The sequence below is a fragment of the Cloeon dipterum genome, chromosome 1 (genome assembly GCF_949628265.1).
Source record: "Cloeon dipterum chromosome 1, ieCloDipt1.1, whole genome shotgun sequence".
In the NCBI taxonomy this organism is placed as follows: Eukaryota; Metazoa; Arthropoda; class Insecta; order Ephemeroptera; family Baetidae; genus Cloeon; species Cloeon dipterum.
The window spans coordinates 39,515,640-39,530,309 of record NC_088786.1 but is presented as its reverse complement, the minus strand read 5'-3'; the positions used below and the strand labels follow the sequence as shown (position 1 = coordinate 39,530,309).

General features: G+C 41.0%; 1 protein-coding gene across 1 annotated transcript; it reads left to right on the top strand.

Annotated features, from left to right (window-relative positions):
• Nucleotides 1-789: 789 nt before the first annotated feature.
• Nucleotides 790-1,521, top strand: LOC135942955 (uncharacterized). Its single transcript, XM_065489320.1, has one exon. It carries the CDS (start codon nt 790-792, stop codon nt 1,519-1,521), a length of 732 nt encoding a protein of 243 aa, XP_065345392.1.
• The last annotated feature ends 13,149 nt before the right edge of the window (nt 1,522-14,670 follow it).

The window sequence follows — 14,670 nt, the reverse complement described above, 5'->3', positions numbered from 1 at the left end:
AAAAATTGAGCTATTTTTTCAGAAGTCAGCTAAAATTAAACTAATCTTTTTAATTCCTGCTTTTTAAATAATAGAACAAACAGCTAATTTTTACAGTAGCATACTTACAAAAGGCCCAACATGTGGTGTATTAATCATTTTGATCTACCCCGCGGTGTTCAGAGTAAATTTCACTGAAGCTATTTCAATAATAGTTCGTGTCGATCATTATATTTCACCACATTTTGCCAGCCGGGAAACACTCACTCGAATACCTCCAACGAGAGACAGTGGGCTGCAAGTGACACAAATATTGTTGTGGGAAAATTGGTTTGAAAGCCTGCGGAGAACTGGATAAGCAGAGGTGTTGCTTGCCTGCGCGCGAGTCCTATTACGTGACTTCGATGTATTATATTTTCTTTTTCCCGTTTCTTGCGCTCTTTTGTGTAGCGACCTTCAACTTTCCTTTTGTTTGAAGCACATCTCATCAATCAAACTTGTCATTTTCTTACCTGGAGATCAATTTATTTGACAAGGGATGATTTATATAACTTACGTAATGTTTTTACCAAGAAAAGAAAGTTCTTGGTTTAAACGCTATATGTAGATGGTGGGGATGGTGGTGCATGCATTCGTTGGCGTGGTGCGATTAGTGCCGGGGGGTGGGAGGGCACGAAAAGCGTAGGATCGGCATTCTTACTTGCTCATTTCACTTCTGTCAGTTTAAGGAATAGTTCGTTGTCTCGTGTGCGCGCAGCAGACTGGACCTTTGTTGAAGTTCATCGTGCACTCGTTTCGCCTGCGTTTATCATGGAGTTTGCTGAGATTGATCCTCAGGACGTGTCGCTCGAGCTGCAGCGGCTGATGGAGGACTTGCAAGACCTCGACAACACCTTTTCGGACATTCTGTCGAATCAGATGGGCTCGCCGCACCTGAGCAAAACGAACACGGCCAACCTGAACCACTCGCCCGTGCACTCGGGGGCCTCGTACGGCAACGAGGCGAGCAACGTGCCCGCCATCAATGACTTGCAGCAGTGTCCAGTCGGCGCCGTGCCGTACGCCTCGCCGACGGGCCCTGGCTTTTACAGCAGCGGCACTATCGGCACTAACTCGAACGGACCGGTTTTCAGAACGCTGACGAGCGGCAACGGGTCACACAGGCACCTTTCGGCGCTCAAGGGTGCGGGCGGCTTCTCGCAGAGGGCCACCCGAAACGGCACCGGCAAAACAATGGACAAGTCGAGCAAAGAGTACCAGAAGCTTCGTTTGAAGAATAACATCGCCGTGCGAAAGTGGCGGGAAAAGGAAAAGCTGCGCTCCAGGGAGATCTCGCAAACGGTAGCAAACCTCGCGAATGAGAACATGGAACTGGAGAAAAATGTCGAATCCCTCACTGAGCAACTGAGCCTGCTGAAATCAATGTTAGGCAACAACGCCGGCTCGCTGCCCGAGCACATGCAGCGTGACCTCGAAAATGAGCTACTGATGCTTCGTCAACAGCAGCACTTGGGCCACGGCTCGGACGCAGCTCCCAATTAACGGCTCAGGATTCTATATTAAATCGTGCGGCTTTCGCTCGCTCGCTCGCTCGCCCGGAATGATATTTTGTTGACTCCAGAGTACAACATATAAGGAAACAATAAAATTTTGTAAAGAAAATTAGCAAATGTCGGTGGATTGGCGCTTCTCGCAACAGACCTTTTTACGATGAATTCTCTGTAGCCGCGCGACTTTTGCTAATGCTGGTTTACCGTCTAATTTATTTCTTTTCGATTCCTGTGCTAATATTATTATTCTTATTAATGTATATACATAGACATGGTGAGTGTTAACCTTTGTGTGAAATGTAAACAAAAATATTTTGAAACAAAATACAACTAGATGCTTTTATTCCAACAAGCTATACCCCTGAAAAAAAGAGGAAAAATATAAGTAAAAAGGAAAACTGCGAAGGAGAAGCAATAATTATGAGGACCTTCAAAGGTGGTGGCCGCGGGCTTGGCTTAATATTATCTATTTTGGGACGTTGAAGACATGGGAATGGATGAACAAAAAAATACTTAAAGTACATGCAAATATATATTATTCAAAATCTATAGAGAACTGTCAATCCAAGTGTATTGTAGTTGGAAATGATGAGGATGCAAAAGATAAGAAGTCGTATTAGATCTCCGAACTGTTTGACTCGGATGGAAATTTAATAAGTTAAATTTCTATAGAAATAAATCACAAACTGGCTCTCCATTACGGAAATTTTCATTTACCAAGGTAAAACTTTATACGGATTAGAACAGATGTTTTTAAAAATACTTGTCTCCTGGGAAACAGCCGTTTTTTTTAAAGATATACCTTTAATTATTGTCTTTGAAATAAATTTGGGAAGATGACATTAACCTGACCGAGCAAATAGCAATTAAAATAATTGCACCTGACGCAATTTTGATTTCTAGCAAACCGGAAAGCAAATTACAATTGCTGGACTTCACTGGCACTCGGAAATCGGTTACGTTCCCGGTGTCTTAAAATTATGCAAAATTGTAATCAGGACCGCGTGGACCGCAACAGAACAGTTAAATTGAAGATGTTGACAAATTTCCAGGAAAAAAATAAAAGAATGTTCGATTTATTTGATTACTCATCTCAGCGATCCTTCATGCAGTGTAAAAATTTGAGGAAAATTCGTTATAAATAAATTGTACTTAAGTAGCAAACATGATTCTTTGCTGATTTTTCTCAATTTAAACGGTAACCTGGAAAATCCATTGTTCCTAATTGTTAGATTCGATATTAATTTAAAAGAAATTTTGCACAAATTTCGTGTTTAAAAAAAAGAAAAATTATCGTAAAATGAATACATTTCTGGTAGTTTCTTTAAATTAATACGCAACTCTTTTTCATGCCCGGTATTCATTTTATTTATACATCAATGTTCTTCTTGACAATATGAGAATACAAACTTCTCTTTTCCCTACAAATTTTCGGGCACTTGTCACAATAGAAATTATTACGCTACTGACAGACATGCGTCTTAAGAAGTCCACGGCACTTGAATACGCACTCGCAGCGGCGGCAAGTCTTGATGGTCTGATGTTCATACATGGCTCGACGGCTCATCTCCTGGGAACATTCTGCGCAACGAACGTCTTCATGGCTCTTGTACATGTGATTCTTGAGAAATGATTCAGAGGCAAACAAATGGTTGCACTCTCCACACTTAATTGTCTTTGGTAAATGTCTGTATTGCATGTGCCCCTCCATGTATCTCTTTTCAAATGTGGAATAGTCGCAATGGTCACAGCGAATATTTGGGGTTTTAGGGTGAAATTTTTTCACGTGGCGATTCAACTTCCAAAACACGTTGAACGATTCTCCACACTCCTTGCAACTATATATAGGAGGCTTGTTTGCAGCTCTTCCGATGCAATTGATACAAACCAAAGCACTTCAAATGGAGTTTGCATTTGGAGCAAACAGATGTTCTTCTGTGGACTGCCTTGATTCCGTAAGCAACGTCCTGGCCACAAGATTTGCACTTGTCGAATCTATGAAATTTTTTGTAGTGAATAGTAACCAGGATTTTCGAGCCAAATCTGGCGTCGCAATTGTCGCATTTGAACATCTTTGGGAAGTGCTTCGACTGTTGGTGTATACTCAAGTTAGACTTCACAGTGGTGAAATACTCGCAATGCTCGCACTGCATAAGATTTTGCTTCATGCCTTGTTTGTGAAACGAGTTGATATGGAGAATCATGTCAGGCTTGGATTTGAAATACTCTTTGCAACCGACACGCGTGCACGCCACCAGTCCTGGATGCTTGCGAAACATGTGCTTCCTCCACGAATTTAGTGAGGAACACAATTTGCCGATTTTACAAAATTTGCACCGAAAATTCTTGCTTTCCCGTGGTTTTTCACGTTTTTTGTGTAAATCCTGCTGCATGTGCTGCTCTTTTTCCTCCATGGTGTGAAAGTAAGTTGTGCAGCCCCGAATTTCGCATTTGATGGCTTCTTTGTGCATCAGTTTGACGTGCTTCATAAGTTCGTTGAATCTCTTGCCGCAGTAAAGACACGCTCTACTCCTTTTTTTAGGAATTTTCTTTTCGTATTTGGCGAGATCAGCCTCTTCCAACTGCACCCAACACTGCTCTACATCTCCAACTGTTAATTTTTAACAATGGAAACTACACTGTATATTATTTTTATTAAAATTTCCCAAGTACCTGAATAATTCTCCCGCAGCACCTTTGCGTTTTCTTCCAAATCAAGGTTTTTCGGCCACCAAGCCACAGCCTCGTCTCCAGACTCATCCCCAAATCTACAAAACCAAGTTCAAATGTCAAAATATAAATGTTTAGCTAGTTGAAAAACTCACTCTGCCTGCCAGATGCAAAAATAGCAGATCAAAGCGTCTTCTTCGACCACGTCCGGCAGGTTTTCATCTTCTTCCGTCAGGTTCATGACCTCCATGGCCCATTTCCTCAGCTTGAACCCGTCCACCTGCGACGCGAGGACGTGGCCGTCCGACGTCGGACACTCGCACAGTCTGCACAGCGGCTTTTGAATGGGAGTTTTTCCTTTTCTGACTCTGCTTGGCGACATCTCTTGACTCTGGACTCCTTAAATGACTCTTCATCCAAGAATATTTTTAAATTTTAATGCCCAGAGTTAGTTCCTGATTGGGTCAGAAGTCACTTACAAGAAAATTTCTCACGCGGAACTTTTCTGCATGCATTATTCGCATAATCCTGAGTCCTGAGAACTGTGAAGGTGTGAAGTCAAGAGTCAAGCATGTGTTTACAACATCTCTCCTCCTCCGTTTGCTGTGGGGTGTGCGACAAGGAGAAGAAAATTTGAAGCTGCGGTATCTTCTGTTTTTTCATATTTTCCACTATTTGTTGGATTCTTTTTTAAATTAAATTGCGCTTTCAATTGAAATAATTTCTTAAAATAGCTTCTATTAGTAATTACTTAAAAATTCGAGTTATGTTATTAACTCCTTTTCTTACCTCTATCGTGTTTTTGGAGGCAACGAATCAGCGCGTTAATCGCTTTTCAGATACTCAACTCTCCTATGATATTTTAATAATTTACGCATTTACGCAATTTACTGGTTATTTCTTGCATTTTTTCGTTTTGCGTTAGGACATAAATGAACGTGATTTAATGCACCAGCGGGAAAATTGTGAATGTACATCAACATAATGTATATCTGTCATCAAAAGTAAACGTAGACATGTAAGTTTTGATCGGCGGCTTCCTGGCTTTCGTTCTCTAATAAGCCGTTAAGGCTTTTGGCAGCCATATGCGCCATTTAATTATCACTGAGCAGCAGCGACTGCAGCTGTGCAGCTGGACGGTGGCGCCACGCCCCTACACTGTCAAACAGACGACGACGGCTGGCTAGCCTAATTTCCGTTCGCTCAGCTGGCTTTCACCTTTCACTTTAGCTGCTTAATTTCGCAAGAGCTATTACGTCAAATGCATAGTAAGTACACGCCAATTTAATTAATTTCCTGGGAAACAAGCCGGTTTTTGTAAAATTTTACCTATAAATTTTGTCTTTTTGATTTCTAGCAAACTGGAAAGCAAATTACAACTGTTGGACCTCTCTAGAACGTGGAAATTTAAGATACAGATAATGCATTTGGGTTGGAAATTGTTTATTAAAAGCGATGCATACAAAAATAAACGCATAGGGACATATATTCGACATTGAATAATCTGTAAATTCCCCATTTTAAACAGGAACTAAGTTATTTTGTTTATTACTTTTTTACAACAGCAGCAACAACACAAACATCTGGCACATTTAAACGCGCAGCAGCAAAGCGAGAGGAAAAATGCGAGAATGAAGAACGTGCCAAGGGCGGCCTTTGGCGTCAGGTTGGCCCAGGGCGAGGATGAGGACATGTGGGGCACATAGTCAGGCAGGTCGTTTTCGTGGCTGGACCTGCACGTGCCGTTCGCCATCACGGAGTTGCCCTGCTCGTCTAGGAGCGTGCAGATGTATTCACGGCCGTGGTCGCATGGAGTATAATTCCACGTGAACACCGATTCGAACACCCTGGTGTCCAATAAGGTCCTTCCACCTGAGGTCAGCCTCATATTCCTCACGTGGCACAAATCCTCCAGCTCCGTGACGTTGGCTTGTACCTCTGTCACCATAGTTATCGGCACTTCGTATTTCATCTCCACCATATTTTTATCTGAAATATTATTTAAAATGAAAAGAACGTCCTTGACGAAGTTTCTGAGCACGCCAATCGATTCCTGAGGGTCGAATTAGGTAGAGTAGATATTTTTTTCGACCCTAAAGAGTACGCAACGTGTGAACCTTTTTTCCCGCCAAAATAATATGAACGTGTTTGGAGAGAAGTGCGCATGCGCCTGAGCTGTTTTGAGCACTTGCAGAGAGACCGGCTGTACGATTGACCTCTTTGTCACATCCAGCCAGCTCTAACCAGCCCCTGCTCACTCATATGGCGCGAAAATGCGCCAGCTAAGAAGTTCTGCAGCCACACACAGGTGGCAGGTCGATAGCTTTTTAAGCCAATCAGAGGCCGTCTCGGAATTTGTTGCCGGTTACGCCCACGGTCAGAGGGAGGCGAAGAGGGGCGTAAGTGCAGAGTTTTTCGTGGGCGTAACAGGCAACAAACTCCGAGACGGCCTCTGATTGGCTTAAAAAGCTATCGACCTGCCACCTGTGTGTGGCTGCAGAACTTCTTAGCTGGCGCATTTTCGCGCCATATGAGTGAGCAGGGGCTGGCTCTAACGCATGCGCAGTTCTCGCAAAAGTTTTGGCGGGAAAAAAATTCGCACGTTGCGCTGGACATTTTGGCCGGAAAAAATGTCTACTCTACCTAATTCGACCCTCAGGAATCGATTGGTGAGCTCAAAAACTTCGTTAAAGACGGTAAATAAAACATATTTCATCTCCAGTGTCGATTTTCAATGAAAACTATGTATAAAAATAATCAATTTTATATTTTACCTATTGGGATGCAGGGAAGCGTTTTCTGCTTTATGGTTTTTCCCTTGATTGTGGGGTGGTTTGGTGCGATCCACACATATCGGATCAAATAAGACGTTCCAGGCTTGAGCGAGTTCAGAGTGAGAGTTTCCTCCGTTGAACTTACGTTGTAAGTCACGCTTTTCCACGCATCACTATTTTGACCCTGAAGAAAAATTTAGTTGTCAACAAACTAGTTCTATTACCGTGAAATAAAACGATCAACCTGCTCTAAGAACTGGACTTCGATTTGTCCGGAATGGTTAGCTTTTAAACCACTGACGGTCGTATTCTTCAACACATAAAGCTCGATTTTCCTGGCCCCAATTTTTTTGACTCGCGGTGAAATTCGTTGAAAAACTGAATTGTAAAAATTAAAAATTAACTCCGTAAAACATATATGAAAAAACTCACTTCTGTGCTCGCTTTTCAGGCACAAATGTTCGACCGTCAACTCGTTTTCCTGCTCGTCCACCAGAGTGACGTCATACTCGGAGCCAGGGGCGCAATCTCCGAAATCAATTTCGGACCCGAAACCTTTTACTTGCTTGGTGAAATGGATCTTTTTCGTCTCGGGATTGGAAACTTTCAATAATTCGGGTGTGCATAGTTTCATTCTGTCTGCGGCGGCGTTAGTCTCGGAGCTGCTGATGACCACTTTAAATGGATCCCCAATGGTGATTTTAACTGACGACTCGTCTAATAAAATACATTTTGTTTAAAATAAAAATGATAAAAACATTAAAAAGTGCAACTCACCGATCGGTTTGCATCGGTTGGGAACCATTGGATCTGGAAAGTAAAAAAACAAGTGAATAAATAATTTTTTTATGCATTGTGGATTTAATTTAATTATAGAAAACGTTTTTTGACGAATTTTTCATTACACCAATCGATTCCTAAGGTTCGAATTAGGTTAGGGGACCAAGTTTTCCAACCTGCAGTACAGTGTGACGTACGAAGAATAGATAAAATGTGTTTTTCGCGCCCAAAAGCAGTACGAACCTGTTCTTCGCTCTGATTGGTCAAGCCTGGCGCATGCGTCAAAACTAGGGTAGCTTGCCGGCCAGTCAGCTGTTGCACAAACGGTCTGTGACGGCTGTACTACCGCTCCCCTACTAAAAAGTCCAGCGAGACGTGCGTTCTTTTTTTCCCGCAAAAGCAATATAAACTTATTTGCCAGCAGTGCGCATGCGTGAGAGCTGGCAGGATCAGACAAAGAAGTCATTCGTACAGGTGGTCTCTCTGCAAGTGCTCAAACCAGCTGTCACGCATGCGCACTTCTCTCAAATAGGTTCATATTGTTTTGGCGGGAAAAAAGTTCGCAGTTTGCGCTGGGGACTTTTTGGCCACTTTACCTAATTCGACCCTCAGAAATCGATTGGTGAGCTCAGAAACTTCGTCAAAGACAGTCTTTAATCCATTGTTTAGGTTTTTTTAATTATTATAACTTTCAACTTACTTTTGGGCTGTGATAAAAGTGATAAATGGTTTTCGGAGGCGCAGTTGAGTCTGGCGTTGACTTCGTTTCTGTTAATATCCAGGAGCGTCACGTCGTAGTAGGATCCAGAAGAGCATGAAGGTAGTTTATGCTCGAAGTGCGTTTCGTTCACCATGGGGAACCTTTTGTGCGACTTTTCGGTTCTGTTTTCATAAGTTGTGACGAAAAGGTTGAAAGATTCGAGGTGGCAGTAATCCTCGTCGACTGCAGCAGTGAACAGAGCTGCACCCGAGTCGTCAATTTGGATCTCGAGATTTGAGCCATCTATTAAGGAGGACAAACATGAAATTCTTCAATTTAATTTTGTTAAAAATTCAAACTCACCAATCGGCCTGCATGTCCGAACATAGATCTTTTCACCAGTTATCTCTTTTTCCAGGGACATTTCCAATTTGGATTCGTACGCACCGATAGCGATCTCGTATTCCGCGTTTGGTTCCAGCTTTTTTAGAGTAATAAATCGACCTTCATTCACGCTATGAGCCGTGGTCCACCACCAATCACGATCTCTCTGCAAGGAAAAAATGCAAGTTAAATTTTCTCACTCTACTGATAAATAATAGTTTTTCCTAATTTTATTAATTGGGATAAACCAACGGGGGCCAGGTTGCGATCTGTGTTGGTTTCCGCCGGTTAGACGTCAATATGGCGTCAAAATTTATAGTTATTTGAATATTCGCCCATTTTGAAGCTGCGCAGTAAACGTATGCGTATCTTAAGCATGCGCAGTATGTTTAGGTCGCTTTTCCATCTCACAGGGAGGCTGAAGCTCACTACTGCGCATGCGTGACCCAATTCAAAACCTTCTGCGCAGTCGCAATTCCCAACGGGGTCCGGGTCGAATTCTTTGTTGGTTTTCGCCAGTCAGAAGTCAATATGGCGTCGAAATAACGGAGACCAATCACGAGACAGTCCAGCGGCCAATCAGAAGGGTAAAAAAGGGGCAAGCCGCACTAACAATTTCATTCCCGCGTATTTTTTACATTTCCAACAGCCTGATTTGCCATCTAACGGTCGAATCACCAATTACCGGGCTAAAAAGCTGTGAGTAAAGAAAAACCACAAAAATATTCAAATTTCCCGCCTTATTCTACAAGACGCCATGTTTGCGCGTCGCGTGAATCCTTCCCCCGGTGGTTTAGAAAAATTTCAGTCTTCTTTGTGGTAAATAGATATTTTTCTTTTGCAAATGGAAGCTCCCAGGATTTTTTTTGCCCAAAAATAGGTTTATGATACATACTATTTTGTAACGCACAGCGATGTGGTCATGACCATCGAGCTCGATGCTGTCTGGAATCCTCAACTTAATGGAAGTTCTCGAAACGCTCACCACACTAGAGTTCGTCATTCGAATTGCTGCATTAAGAAATAAATATGAGAATAATTTTATTTTTAATTATATCCTACGAGATGTGCAATTTGGAAAACTAAGCGTCTCGTTAGCGCAAGCAACCTTGCAAGATCCGTCATGCCGACTGAATTCGTCGTTGAAACAACGGCCAGCAGTGTAGTCTTCAGCACAATCCACTCCGAATTGGGTGCCAGAACAAGCTGGTGAGGAAAAAATAGTCAGAAGATTTGTTTCTAACAATAAGGCGTAAAAATAAATATTACGTGTTTCGCAGTCTTCGCCTGAATAGCCTGCAAAGCAATGTTTATGCGCGTGCAGCCTCAAACACTCTTTTTTGCCCACTCGTTCGCAAATTTCCATACTTGCTGCCACTAAAATTGATTTAAAATCAATTAAAATCACTATTTAAACAATTTCAAATTATCAACCTTTTCTATTTAACGCGTCGTTAGCATCTTTCTCGAGCAGGTCGTCTCTTATTCCCTGACTTAGACTATAATATCCAGAAGAATGACTGAGTTCTGTGTTCGCTAACTTGGATTCATCAGCCATTATCTGACAATTATCCTGTACGCTGTGGTCCTTGGGAATGACCAACGAGTAACCTGCATGAGTATAAATTAAAAGTAAAAAAAATCATGAGAATACAAATGAAAAGGCACCTCCTGGGCAGAATTTAATTCCACCAATTTCCACATCTTTCGATCCAACGTCCAATCTGATTGTCACCTTTCCCAGCAATCGATGATTCGGATTCTCAAACCTAGCCACGTGCCAGGTGGCAGCAGCTTTGTTCGGGGCTTCGGTGAAATGCTCCGTTCGGCCATTCGGCAACGTCAGTGTGACGTTCAAAACGCTTTCCGAACGGCTGAGTTTATTTTTCAAAAGGTAAACGACGTCAACGCACAATGGACTTATGTCCTCTAATTCCAGCACTCGCTCCATCGAAGCATTCGAATTGGTGGGCACGAGCAGATTGTCTGGAAAGATTTTTAGAGAATTAACCCCAAAAGTTTTAATTCACAACATCATCAACCGAGAAATTCACGTCTGAAAATTGCTTCTTTTTGTCTGGAAAGGAGGTAACAGCGGTAACAGCGAGGGAAGCTAAAAAAGCAGTTTAAACAGTCACGTGACTCAATCCCGCCATCTCATTGGCCAAGATCAAAAGCACGCATCACTCTTCCTGCTCCCCTCCACTGTCTTTTGATTGCTAATGCGCAAGCGTCACCATCTGACGTCACAGCCGGCATTGACACAGCTGAGGGTCACGTGACTCAATCCCGCCATCTCGTTAGTTAAGAGCTTGCGCGCGCATTTCTTGCTTCTCCCTCCTCTTGGAGAGAGTGGAGGGGAGAAGCCAAGAGAGATGCGCAATGGCTCTTAGCCAATGAGATGGCGGGATCGAGTCACGTGACTGCTGAAACTGCATGTATTGTGTTTCTCTTCTCGCCATCAGCAGCAGATGTCTCTACTGTCGCCTGCTTGAATTCTTTCCAGATTAAAATGGCACTATTCCAACAAGAATTTTTCGGTTGTTGAATTGTCCGCGGTCACGGTTGCGACTAATAGTCTGACTGTGAATCTATTCTGTGAAACTTTCTGACCAATCACAGCGCAGTCGCCAGAAAAATTTGTAAGGGGCATAACGGAAATACATTCGGAAATCTTACAAGTATGATACTTCACCAGAGTAGGTCCTAACACCCTGATGCTTGGAACGAGATAATCCCCAAGGACAGAGCTATAATAAATATATTAGATTAAATCAATTGAAGTAAATCTTCAACTTTAACATACTATCTTTTCATTATTTTAAAATAAGTATGGCCATCCCCAAGTTCAGTGTCACTTTCCGATGGTTCAACCTCCATTCCACTCGTGAAATTAAGTGACGTGATTTTCCAGTGGTCTTGCATGGAGGTTCTCTTATACTAGAAAGTGTACTTCCAGCTTTAATATTTCACATATGTACTGCATATACGTACCATAGATTCATAAGAAAACCAGCTGTTATTCCGATTAACGTCGCTGATGAAACCAATTTTATTGAATTTGTGAGGGATGTTTCTTCTCAGGCTAAACCCGAGTCTTTCATCATAATCTGGCCTCATCCGGTCGATAAAGAGAACTTGGTAGAGATCATTGGTCAACATTGAGAAATGTGCGGTGATTGGTTTGCTCATACTGAATTTCTTCATCAGCAGCAAAGTATCTTTATTCCCGGAATAAACTGGCAGGTCTATTATAAAACGAAAACTATTTTACATAATTATTTTAATAAACATTTGAAATAATATACCGTGCCAACGGAAGTCGGTGACAGGCGGGTAATTATCGTAGTTGTTGGATTTCATTTCGAAATTGTTCGTCTGCCACTGCTCGCAGCCGTCTTTTTTCACCAAATTGCAGTCGAATTTTGAAAGTTCGACCGTATTTCCGTCCAGACCAAAGATTTCCACATCGGTGATGTTATCAGGCTGTTTCTTTGCTTCTGTTTATTAAAAAAAATTATTTGTTTGAGCGAAAACTATAACATTGAAATGATAAACAGGAAGCATTATTGACTAATAACAACGCCGCTATCTTACAAAATTAACGGTGTACACACGAATAATTTGTAAGCCGTTATGAAATAAAAAATTACATTCATTAACGAATCAACTTGTGTAATTTTAACCAATAAAACCGTCTTTGACGGAGTTTCTGAGCCCACCAATCGATTCCTCAGGGTCGAATTAGGTAAAATCGACATCTTTCCTGACCAAAAAGTCCAGCGCAACGTGCGAACTTTTTTCCCGCCAAAACAGTAAGAACGTATTTGCGAGAAGTGCACATGCGTGAGAGCTGGTTTGAGCACTTGAAGAGAGACCATAACTTCTTTATCAAATCCAGCCAGCTCTAACGCATGCGCAGTTCTCGCAAATTCGTTCATATTGTTTTGGCGGGAAAAACGTTCGCACGTCACGCTGCACTTTTCGGTCGCTAAAAATATCCATATTACCTAATTCGACCCTCAGGAATCGATTGGTGTGCTCAGGAACTTCGTCAGAGACCGTCTTTAAAATAAATAATATTAAAGTCATAAAACAAACCTGGTTGATTCCAGTGTTTGATGAAAGCGATCGCATGTTGGTGATCATCAGTGAGGCACGCTTTGGTGCCATTCTTGGAGTGTACCACGGACAAGTACCCGCATGCAAAGTTGAACCCTGCATCACGTTTTAAATGTTCAGCATGATTTATAAAAAAAATTAAAGTCCATACCGAGAATGGAGAGGAGAAACAGCTCGCGCATCGGGATTCCTCGTAGCATGATGAATGCTAAGGATAAATAAACAGGATTTTCCACTCTGGGAATAAAAAATAAACATTTTTAATTGGATTTCAACTATTTCAATCCTGTAAAAGGCTGTTTTACTTCTAGAAGAGAGTAAAAATTTCAATTATTTTCCACGGAGATTGACCAGAATAATAAATTAATTCTTTTAAAATGATTTTTATAGAAATTCGGGAACAATTTAATCGGAAAACGCTTAAAATCTTGGAATTGTCAATCAATAAAGCTGCCCTAGATTAATTTGGAGTTATTTTCCTGAATTTTCTATTAAAAAAACAATTTCTGTCAAATGAGTTGACTTAATACATAACAGAGAGTCTATAAAAATAAATTTCGCGTAGATTACAATAATACTATTTAAAGAACCTACTTTTATCGCTGCTTCAATCCACCTTCTTTGTCCAAGCACAACTGAAATTGTACTGCTGAGTTAATTAAATAATTTATTTCCTCCTCACCTCTTGGCATTGGCCAACGTTCACGTTGGTAAAAACTTGAGAAATAATAGTGCCGCAGCGATATAGAATGATTGTATAAATTATCTTGCGTCTTAATTGCGTAAAAAAAGGAATAATAAACAGGAAATCATTGAAAAATTATTGTTACACATTTTTTATTACAAATATTTATGGGAAAAAACAAGAGGCATTTAATTTAAAGAATTTCATTAATTCTGGATAAATGAAGCCTTTTTATATCTAATTTATTTGTATCTGCGTATAATTAAATTAAAATGTTTAATGTTAAGTTTTTAAATCTATATTTTGTCCAATTTACACAACAAAATTTTTGCCTCTTTTTAACTGACATGAGGAAGGTCGGTTACAGGTTAGGGTGAAAAATCGTCAACAAGCATCGTCAAATGTGCTCAAAATTACAGAAAAATCATTAAAAATCGGCCTGGGAGCGGATTTCAGGTCGTAAGGTACCCTGAAAAAGGTCGTTCAGATATTTCAGGTTGAAGCCCCGTCCAAGACCTGTCCGATAAGGGGTCGTGGTCGATGATCAGACTTAAGGCCGAATTTTAAGAAAAATAAAACCATTTTCGCCTTTGAAATGAAGCCAAAAAATTGGGAAAAAATTAATTTTAATTTTTCTATGGGCGCGAATAATCTGAAAATTGGTTTGCACACCGATGTTGGACCAACGCATGCAATGAAACAGGTGGTTACCCTAAACTGAGCAGAAAATATGGCAAATCATCCATTTCCCGTCGTAAAGAAAGCAGTGCACAAATCGCATTTTTCAAAATTCTAAATGCTACACTCCTCGTAGGATTTTAGTTCAGTTGGCTTCTATTTTGTTTCAAAATGTTTGAAAATAAATTTTACATCGATTGATTGTGGGGTTTGTCGAATTTCCCCATTGAAATAAAAAAAAATAATAATAAATGTAGACGCATGCAATAATGAAATATATTTTGTCCAATTTATACCAAAAATTGTCGCTTCGAGATCTATTTAACTTATGGTTGGTTTTAATTGAAA